The sequence below is a fragment of the Chelmon rostratus genome, chromosome 16, assembly GCF_017976325.1.
Source record: "Chelmon rostratus isolate fCheRos1 chromosome 16, fCheRos1.pri, whole genome shotgun sequence".
NCBI classification, from domain to species: Eukaryota; Metazoa; Chordata; class Actinopteri; order Chaetodontiformes; family Chaetodontidae; genus Chelmon; species Chelmon rostratus.
In genome coordinates, this window is record NC_055673.1 from 5,523,655 (window position 1) to 5,534,316 (window position 10,662).

Consider the following 10,662-nt stretch of genomic DNA (forward strand, 5'->3'; position numbering starts at 1 on the left):
AAGAGGAAAGGGAGAAAGAGGTGGATGCTGAATCAAAATGCAGGGAAGTAGCTCCTTGAGAGGCAGATGAGAATTACATATTTTTGCTGCTCCCACCTTCCCTCAAGCCACTACATTTACTCACAACATTTGCTGCATTGTTTGTTTAACAGTAAAGTTTGGCTGTGTTGCTGTGACTACAAATGTTGGTACACCTGTCTCCAAAAATGGATCTGGAAAGCTAGAAACAACCAGACAGCCACTTCAGTAAGTTAGAGACGGACCAAAACTGACCAGTAATGCTAAACTGTCGTTAGCTGTTTTTAACAAATTTTTAAGAAGGAGCATGCACATTAATTTCAGTTCATTATTTAGGAATGACAAAAGAAACTGGGGTGGAAAATGGGAAATGTGACTTTCTTAGAAAGAGTTAAATGAGAAGGTTGACCACTTAATTATATGGATGTAGCTAATATATGAAGGTGGAACCAGGCGTTAGCATACAGACTGTAAATAGGGGGGCGCAGCTAGCTAGCTAGCTCTGTTCAAAAGTCAAAATGTCCATCTGCAGTGCCACTTTATCTAACACTCACTAACATGATATTTTTATGTTTATGTTTATTTCTACATAAAAAATTAAGCATAAAAAAGACAAGTTGTGGTTTTATGAGGAGTTATGTACTGGACTATTTCTTAGCCGGGAGCAAGGACTAGGAGCTAATGAATGGAGCCAGCTAGCTTTTTCATTTCCTGTCATTGTGCTAAGCTAAGCTAACAGTCTCCTGACTGTACCTTCATATTTAGCACATATGTAAGAGAGTGATATAGATCTTCTCATCTAACTCAGCAAGGAAAAGAGTATTTCGCAAAATTTCTAACCACTCCTTTACGGAGAGGCGAGCGGTTTGGGGTGTGTTTAATGGAACAAAGCTACAGGTTAGCAGCAGGTAAGCAACCACATACCTGTTCCTCATCGAACACGTCGTATTTAGCCACGATATGCTGGACCTCATTGACAGCATCGTCCGTCTGGTCTTCCGTGAAGGAACTCTCCGGGTTGAACAAGGCAATGTTGACAGAAGCTGCTCCACTATATTCTTGATGCAGAATTTCCAAGTAGTAGCTGCAGAAAATATTGCTTTTAAGTCATGTAGGCCTGTTATGAATTGATGATAGGTAGTCCAAGCGATAATTAGAGCCATAGTCCGGTACTCACGGTTTTCCTTTCTCTAGAGTCATTACTTCAGACTTCTGTGATTCCAGTTTCGTGAAGTCTGAGACATAGTACGGCTGGTAAGCAACTTTAACCTGAGGTGGAGGTTGTGAAAAAAACAGTTACAAGAAAGAAAGCTGTTCTGTTTATCACAAAATGATACTGTACATGTAGCATCTGAATTTCTTTGATTGTTTCAAATGGAAACAGCATGATTTTGTTTGATTTATCACACTGAGATGACAACAACACTTATTCACACCTTATCTTCTGGGCGGCTGGAGTTGCTTAAGTAAAGTTCACAGCGGTCATCACAATGGAGGTAGATTGTGTAGTCGCCACTGGTTGGAGGGACAAGGAAGCCTCTGGATCGTGAGCTGAAGAAGTTCAACTCAGGAGAAAAGATGCGAGGCATGGAGTCCATCCGCTCTGTCCAGTATCCAGTTGTGTTCTCATTGTAGCTGCGAATGTCAGTCAGGTAACGGGGTCTCGTGTTGTTCCACACCTCCATCTTCAAGCCTCTTCCACCTGGGTTTAAAATGGAAATAAATGGTGGTGAAAAAAAATTAAGGCTGAAACGATTAGTGGATTCATCAGTGAGTTAACCAGCAGAAAGAAAACCATCTGATTTAATCATTTTTCAAGCAAAAATGCTGAACATTCATTAGTTGCATCTCTAATAAGAAATTATTATTCTTCATATGGGTGGCAAACTGTAATGCCCTTTACACAGCAAAAATAAACAGACAAGGAATGAATGTTACATACATTCATTGATTCAAGTGTCTTTTTTTGCTTAAACTCAAAACAGCTGAATCAAGCGTTCTAACAGTGAGACATTATTTGCAGAATCCAGAATTAAGGCAAGCGATGTTTGCATGCTGCATACTTCAAATAAACCATTGAGACACATGCTGCACTAAGGAGAGCTTTTTTAAAAACCAGGGAATTAAAGCTTGTGGTCTTATTGTTTGGTTTCAAGCTAACCTGACATGTCTGATGGATAAAACATCTGTCTATCAATATCTATTACGACCTAACCTCAACCAATCGGATCAATGGACCATAAGATGTCATAAGAGTGTGAAACTGCTGAAGCCAAAGTGAAAAGCCTTCAGTACCATTCTTTGCGCCTCTTTCAATGCAGAAACCCTCTCCAGTTCTGATCTAGCTGATGCTTTAGCAGCATTTACGCTAACCTCCTTAGGAGGCACCTGTTGCTGCCAGTAGTTCTTCATAGGATGCTGAGTGGTCCGAATCACTGGCAAGTGCTAAACTTAAAGCCTGCCGAGATGGATTCTCCTGTTGTGCGATCTTGTGATCTCTTGAATTCAGATGCCTCGCAAGGTAAGTTTCAAACAGCCACTATTAAAGTTTATCTTACATCACAAAAATCCTGCTGTGAAAAGCTATAGAAACTAAAAACCATGTCCATATCTGCTGTCGATGTCAGCTCTGAGAGGTCTTTTGCATGAGCAAATGACAAATGTGTTTATCAGATAAGAGACGATCTTGTTACAGGACACATCAAAGTCTTGATGACCCATGACAAGTGATGGGATCAGGTCATCCTCTTCATGGCAGCAGTTTTGTTGACAAGTTGTTGACAGATGCTTTAAATTCTTTCAGAGATTAGCGCATCAACTGATGTGAACGTGTTGTTCACACAGTGACAACGCACAAGATAATAATGTGGCAGGATCAAGACGAGCGCCGGCTGCATGACGTGGAAAGAGAAGAGGACAGAAGAAGAGGGAGGTGTGTCCTCACCTGGGTAGACCGTCATGTTTAGGTTCATCTCGTGTTTGGCAGTGCTGCATGTGATTCTGTCATCGGACACACTCTGGATGTGACAAGGCAGGCCTGAGGGTAGCAAGCACAGCTGATTGAAACATGTCTGAGCTCACATCAAACTTTCCTCTGACATGAACACAACAGCACAGACTTAACTTGAAGGAATGTTAAAGTCAAAATGTACTCATTATCTGCTCACCTCCAGCTGAGCCACAACTGACACTTTGATCTGAACTTTGTATGATTATTTTTCGCACTTTACGGACTTTAAGCTGATGTTAGCAAGTGTTCAAATGACTGAATTTTCACTTCATGGTGATAAATTAACCTAAAAGTAATGAGTATAAAAGCACAAGCATGTGCCTTTGCTGAATCGTTGCAACAGAAAATGATCTTTTCCTTTATTTCTAGTGAAATATTCTATATATTTTACCTCTCCAAGCCTTGAAAAATAACTACAAAAACCTCTTTGCAACCCGTCACAAAGAGTCCCAAGTTTCTTAAAGAGATCCAAAAAGCAAGTAATACATGCCCATTATAGTATTCTATAGTTTTTCAGGGTTCCTTATCAATACTATGCATATTTTTCCATCCTTTTGTTGGTGTGATACTTCTGAATTTATCGTACGTTATTGAGGTTGACAGATTAAAAAATATTCAGTAAGAAAATAGATTGCATGAGGTCTGCGATCAGATTCTCATATTCTTTTATGTTGTATACGCTATGAAATTTAATGAAATATTCTGGTGTACAGATGATAAAAGTTGTGTTGTTTGTTTGTTTGGACTGTACACACTGTCTCTGCATTCTGTATCTGAGTCATATTGATTTGTGGTGTCTTCCAAGCACCAGATTTGATCATAATAATCCTTAGATAATTATCCTTAGATGCCAGATTTTAAAGCAAAGCGAATTCCTTTACTGCCAAACGTGCTGTGACTCAAGGTGACGTGTTAAATGACTCGCAAAGTCTTATGAAAGACTGCGCCAGCTCGTTCGTCACGGTCTGTCGTGTCTCTAAGCTTTGGGGAGATTCTTTTTCTGCCATGCAACAGTTCCGTGGTTTTCATTTGTTTGTCGTGGCTTACAGTGTGTGCACATTCTGTGGTGTTGAAAAGGATTATGACCACACTCGCCAACGCTCCACATACATCTGTTCATTCGGAACAGGTTGTACTGCGTGAAAACAATATCAGCGATGTTGTCATGGTATAAGAACTGGTTATAGGTGGGGAGTGTCTGGTAAGTTTCCAGACTGATGGCAGTTATTACCTCCAACGAGAACTCGTGCTGGCTGGTCAGTTTGGTCAAAGAAGCGGCCGTGGATGGTCAGCAAGGTTCCACCCATGACGCTACCCTTGGATGGGGAGACTCCTGTCACCTCTGAACACGAGACATAAACATGTCACTGTATTAAAAAGTGTATCAAAAATAACAATAATCCTACACAGGAAGTACTTATGAAAACTGACACTTTTATTGTGAGCAACTCTCTGTTTACCGTACCTGCAAAGGTCTGAAACATGGAGAGCTTGCCCAAACCTGAAACCCTGTACAGCCTCTTGTCTGCTGAACTCCTAAAGATTTAAAAGATATTGATTAATATTATTACAGCTGCTCAAATCTTCAGGAGCTGTTTCTAACTTCATAACTTTTCATTTTATCTACAACCCAGATTCCAAAATAGAAACATAAAAAAAACAGAATGCGCTAACTTGTTAATCCTTTTCAACATATTTAATCTTTTATCTCATCAACTTCATTGAGTTTTACAAATATCTGCTTATTCTGCAATTTAATGCAGCAACACGTTTCAAACCAGTTGGGACAGGAGCAACTAAAGACTGGGAAAGTTGTGGAACGCTCCAAAAACACCTGTTTGGATCATTCCACAGGTGAACAGGTTGATTGGTAACAGGTGATAGTATCATGATTGGGTATGAAAGGAGCATCCTGGAAAGGCTCAGTGGTTCACAAGCGAGGATGGAGCGAGGTTCACCACTTTGTGAACACATGATTGGACAAAGCAGATTAATGCATGAGCTCAGGAACACTTTGGAAACACTTAATTGTCTTTGAACACAGTTTGGTTGTTCTGCCTTATTTCTGCTTTACAGTGTACGAACTTCTCTGGAATCAGGTTGTATCAGCACATTCGAAGTTTGACTAAACTTGAGATCTTTCTGAGAACACAAAGGTGTATGCACGCAAATCTTAAACTGGACCTAAAGTGTTAAGTATTGAAGCATGAAGTCAAATATTCTAACAATGCTTTACCTTCCAAATTCACTATCAAGAATGTAAGTCAGGTTGTGATGCCCTGTTGGAAACAAAAGATAATTATTCAGAGATCATTTGTACAGTTTTAAAACTATATATTTTAAGAGCAGCTGTGATTGTGAACAAAACCAGCTTACCAACATACGTCCCCGTCATTTTGCAGCTCATATATCCCCAGTGAGAATTTTCAGAGTCCAGTCGTAGGTTATATCTTTGGAAACATTTAAGAACTTTTAGTACTGTTCAAAATGCCAAATAATAATAATTATATCTGTAATGCATTTTCCTGTGATTTAATTTCCAAACTCAATCCACATCTAGACAAAGTTCTTACAGTTCATCTGACTCTGGTTTAAGCAGCTCACACGGCATCCCTCCCATGTAGGATCTGCAATAAACAGAAACACATTAATTCATTCTATACATGAAGATACGATTTGAATCTGAGAGTCTACATTTTAATGTTTAATTGAATTGGGAGTGAACGAGCAAGCAAACATCTTTTATGCCAAACTAGTTTCTTTAGCCTTCATTTTTATAGGATATTGGCAGGATGTCATCAACCAGCAGTCAGAAATGTCCCGCCTTTTTAAAAAAAATACACTTAAATGCTTGGGAGAGACAAAATTATTTACAGTAAAATGAATATTTTTTATGTTTATTGATATTTTATGTATTGTTATACCGCAGAAATCTGACGTTGAGGCCATTGGAGCTCCTGGCAGTGTTGCTTCCATACACATCAGAGAAGATCCGTCCTCGTATTGTCACCAAGGTGCCTGCAGTGATTTTGAAGTGGGTTTAATATAAAGTTTAAAATGGACTCCATGTTGCTATAGAGGTAAAGAGCTGTACCTGGAAGACCACTGACTGGACTCATACTGTAGATAGTAGGTGTGCGATACCAGACAGTCTGAGGAGAGTTGCAGCAAAAATGGAAAAAGACATTTAGAAACCAACCTAAACTTGACTGCAGGAGCAATTCACTTCTACAGTAAGTGTTGTATTCACTGCAAACTCACATAGAAGCTGCACTGGTGTGGTTTGTACGCTCCTCTGCATATGCTGCTGTCAGGAAAGGGAACCCCGTCCACACTGACACGGATCACATAGTGACCACTCGGCATGGGTCTGTGATGGACACACTCATTACATTAATCATCTTCGACAGATTCATGCATATAGTGACGCATGCACTTTTTAAGATATGTGTATATTAAATGAAGAGCCCCCCCGGCCTGCAGGCTACCTGGTGTAACACAGGATCTGGTTGCCGTGTGTTGAGTCTCTCTCGACGTCACAGGGCACAGACAGGGTGTCTGACACCAGGGTCACACGGTTGCCAAAGTTGTCGTCTTTTGGATTCAGCTGGAACTGTTTCTCCTGAGCAAAACCTGCAAAAAAATGTGCCAAACAATTCCTCTTGGTAACACTTTATATTATGGTACACATATTCACTATTAAATAGTATTAGCATGCATATTTTTAGCCTTTTGACTGTTTATTAGTCATTAAAAGCATTTGTTAATGCCTTTTTCTGCATGACCATATTCTCCAACTACTAGGCAATTAACCTTTTTCATCAATAACCTCCTAATTACCGCTTGTTGATAGTAAATTAGGAAGTTATTGTACATTAATTACAATTTTAATAATTTAACAATAACCCTTAATAATCCTAACCCCCATATTAAAACATTTATAAATGCTTTATAATGACTAATAAAGAGACAATATGATATTTAATTGCATGATAAACTACTAGTTAATGGTAACATACAAATAAGATGAATTCGGTTAAGATTCAAACATCATAATTTGGGATTAATCGTGACCATAAACGAAAGAGGATTTAATCTCTCACCGTCTCCTGAAATGGTGAGTCGTGTGGCTCCATTGAGGCTTCCTCTGTGTGGATAAATGTAATCAACGCGCTGAGCGCCTGAAACATAGAAAACAGTGTAAGAGCTCAGTTTGATGGTCACGAGTGGACACTCGTTGGGACATTTGGGCGATTTCCGCAATTAAAAGACGCGAACTTGCATCTAGACGTCCAGAACTCGGTTAAAGAAAACGCAGTTTTTACAGACTTTCATTGATGCTGTGCTTTGTGTCCGGTCACTCACCGCAGCAGCACCACAGCGTGAGGAGGAGGAGAGCCGCCGGCTTCCACGGGCACTCCATCCTGGAGGTGTCCCTGCTGTCTGCTGGACTGGTCGGGGAGCTTGCTGCTGGGAAACATTAAAACCTTGAACTACAAAAAGGCTATTTTCAGGTGTGTCTGCAAAGTTCTGCGACGGTCCATACAAAGCAGAATTAGTCATATTTCAGGCTGTTTTGATGATTCAATTTAATTATAAGAAAGTGCTCTGAAGGGAAATAATTGAAAATCAAGATACCATCAATTCTGATGAGCAAAACCTAAAAGATTAGACCCAAATTACTGAAAGGTTATAATAAGGTTACAGCCATTTTAATTTATTAAAATCTGCAACAAGCAACAAGAAATGCCGAAAATAATGGTATTTTCAATTAGAATGTGTTTTAAATGAATAAAATCACCTGCTGAAAACGCTGAAAACCTGTTAAACGCCTCAGGTGTTCAGACAGGTAGAGAGAGACGCTGCCTGTCTCACAGACAGCTCGTAACTCTTTATAGGGCTGCCCGTTGTTCCGCCTCTCACCTGAAACTGGGAGGAGGAGACTGAGGAGAAGCCATCCTGGTGTCCCCGCAGTCCATCACCAGCGGAGTCTAAATGTGATGTTGAAACCATACCAGATGTTGTTGTTCATTTCCTGTCAGGGAGTAAAAGCTGGGTCAAACTAAGAACAGGAGTTTGCATCATGAGTTTGATGGAAGTGAAGAGGAAGGAATGAAACTATAAAAAGCCCTGAGTAGATCTGTCAGGGTCTGTGAGCTGTGCTGGAGGAAGTATTCAGATCATTTATGTAAATAAAAGTACTAACACCACACCGTAAAAACACTCTGTCCTTTCAATCCTTCATGAAGCAAGTTTACGAGTTATTAGCCTGCATGTCATATATGAAAACTAACATGAGCAGTTTGAGTTGTAATCATAACAAGAGGAAACAAAAACAATGTGTAATGCGTGGACAAAATAACAGAAACACACCCAATTTGCACAATAACCTTCAACAAACTGCAACGCTTTAAATGTTGAATTTCAGGGCAGTTTTATCACACTATTACAAAGTGTAGAGTACAAATATAAAGACAAGTATCAAGTTTAAGTTTATTTTCTTACTAAAATGAACAAAAAAACAACAACAAAACAAAACATCAAACAAAACATTTTTAAAGATCAAAACATAAAACATCTGACATGTGTGGGTGAAGTGAAAACCATATATATATATGTAGATATATTACATATTATACATATTGAATCACTCCCAGAGAGGTCATGACTCTAGGAGGCCCGATACAAAACTCATTTTATTCTTATTCTATTTTCTATTTATTGACCTTACTTAACTGTTTATTGCACTGTATAATACTGTGACGTGTTCCTGTTATTTTGTACCCTTTTCATATCAATGCTAAGTTTGTGAATTCTGCAAAATCTTGTCTTGAATGGGAGAAAACCACATTATTCTGCTCATGTCAGTAACGATGTTCAGCAGTGATACTCTGATGCTTCAGCGCTGTGAGCAGGTGTTAAACTATGTGGTGCCTTAGAAACAAGCAGAGTCCTGTTCGAATGAACCGAGTCACTTACGACAGTCTTAGAAATGTTTACAGCTGTGTGATTTCAACATAGACTTTTGCAATATTTGACAAGAAAGTATTTGACTTTTCATGTCATACAAGGAATTGGTATATTATTAGTATATCATGAGATGCTGAACAGACAGAAATCAGATTCTTCCAGTGAGGTCAGTGTGTTAGTCTTCACAGTCATTCTTCATCATTGTCTTGTCTGTGCTCTTTTCACACAGATCCCTGTTTCAGTCAACACGCCTACAGAGTTAAATCATTTCCTGTTTTAACAAAAATATCAACAGATTTTCAAGAGAAATTTCTCCAAATACGGGGAAAAAGGTGAAATGGTGAAATCTCTCTACCAAACCCAGTGTCGTCAGCACGTCAAACAAAATTACATCAGGAAGCAAACAAGGAGAGCCAGATTACCAGATGAGTGAGAGCTGAAGGTGAGATACTTTGCAACATTAGCAGCCTCAAGTGGTCGTGAGAGTTCACTGTTTAAAGTTTTGATAAGCAAAGTAATAAAGGAAATGCCTCAAAGTCACATTCAGCCGTTCCTCTCGGCTCCAGTTTTCCTCTTTCTGAAATACAGGATGCGGTAGTGAGAGTCTGCAAATGAAATCCTAGAAAGTGGGCATGTGGTGCATGTGCATCAGTGTGTTCTTGAATTGCTGTATTAAAATCACTTACTGTAAAATGCGCTGTTTCTCTATAAGAAGACTGTACTTTTATACCCCTTGTTCTGAGTAGATATGAATCTAGTTGTGTTTTATTTATTTCAAGGTTCAAGTACACACAAACTTTAAAACTTACATCAATTCTATATTCTTAATCTTTGAATTTTTATCTTATTTATTTTGTGTTCTTATTATTTTTATCCTTATTCTATTTATTACTGTTAATTGCAAATCAGTCATTCACCTCTCATATATTGTTTGAATATGCAACAAATAAAACCTTTGACTTCCAGGTTGAAATTATTAGATTTTCGTAGACAAAGGTCAAAGGTCACAGTGATCTCACAAACACATCTTTGGCCGTAACTCAAGAATTAATGAGCCAGTTATGATGAAATGATGACGTCTCATAGGATGAAGTGAGAGATTTTATAGCCAAAAGGTCAAAGGTCAACATCATTGTGCCTTATTCTTCTGTTGAAAAAGGCCCATTAGCCCGTAGCCTTGCAGTGTGACTGCTCACAGGCTGCCTGTGTCCACCAGACACGTTAGATAAGGACTTTGTTGACTCCAGTTCTGTTGCGGTATTACACAGGAGGAGGAGGAGGTGTAGTAGATGTTTAACTTACATCACGTCACAGCTTTTGCTAACAGGTGCCCCTGGGTAGGAAGAGATGATTGAAGAAATGTTTCTTACATAATGAAAGAGTCCCACAACCCTTTCTGTTAAGAAGATTGCACTCACCTCCTCCTGGAAGGAACATTGTTCTATTTCTATCAGTATTCACTCACCTATAAAAAAAAAAATCAAAAGAGAAAAATCATTAATTTTGTCCATAAAACATGAGACTAAAATCTAAATCAATAATACAATGAGGCCAAACATGTATATTAAGTTCTAATGCAAGTTAAGCAGCTGCTGTCAGTCTGTGGTCTCTACAGCTGACACTCAGCAAAGTCCTCTAAATGCCTGAGGCTGGGTGAAAGGGAC

The 10,662-nt window shown here is 39.0% G+C and overlaps 1 protein-coding gene across 1 annotated transcript in view; it reads right to left on the reverse strand.

Annotated features, from left to right (window-relative positions):
* Positions 1–7,868, reverse strand: part of LOC121619088 (fibrocystin-L-like) — a 46,899-nt gene extending 39,031 nt beyond the window's left edge. Inside the window, exons 1-16 of the mRNA XM_041954681.1 lie at positions 7,830–7,868; positions 7,394–7,495; positions 7,132–7,209; positions 6,517–6,661; positions 6,290–6,398; positions 6,123–6,180; positions 5,953–6,046; positions 5,602–5,655; positions 5,405–5,478; positions 5,265–5,307; positions 4,494–4,564; positions 4,260–4,370; positions 2,963–3,055; positions 1,455–1,720; positions 1,196–1,287; positions 943–1,102 (exon numbers count right to left, since the gene is read on the reverse strand). Coding sequence (XP_041810615.1) covers positions 943–1,102; positions 1,196–1,287; positions 1,455–1,720; positions 2,963–3,055; positions 4,260–4,370; positions 4,494–4,564; positions 5,265–5,307; positions 5,405–5,478; positions 5,602–5,655; positions 5,953–6,046; positions 6,123–6,180; positions 6,290–6,398; positions 6,517–6,661; positions 7,132–7,209; positions 7,394–7,451 — 1,506 coding nt within the window. The 5' untranslated portion in view covers positions 7,452–7,495; positions 7,830–7,868. The remainder of the gene's footprint in view (positions 1–942; positions 1,103–1,195; positions 1,288–1,454; positions 1,721–2,962; positions 3,056–4,259; positions 4,371–4,493; positions 4,565–5,264; positions 5,308–5,404; positions 5,479–5,601; positions 5,656–5,952; positions 6,047–6,122; positions 6,181–6,289; positions 6,399–6,516; positions 6,662–7,131; positions 7,210–7,393; positions 7,496–7,829) is intronic.
* Between the last annotated feature and the right edge of the window lie 2,794 nt (positions 7,869–10,662).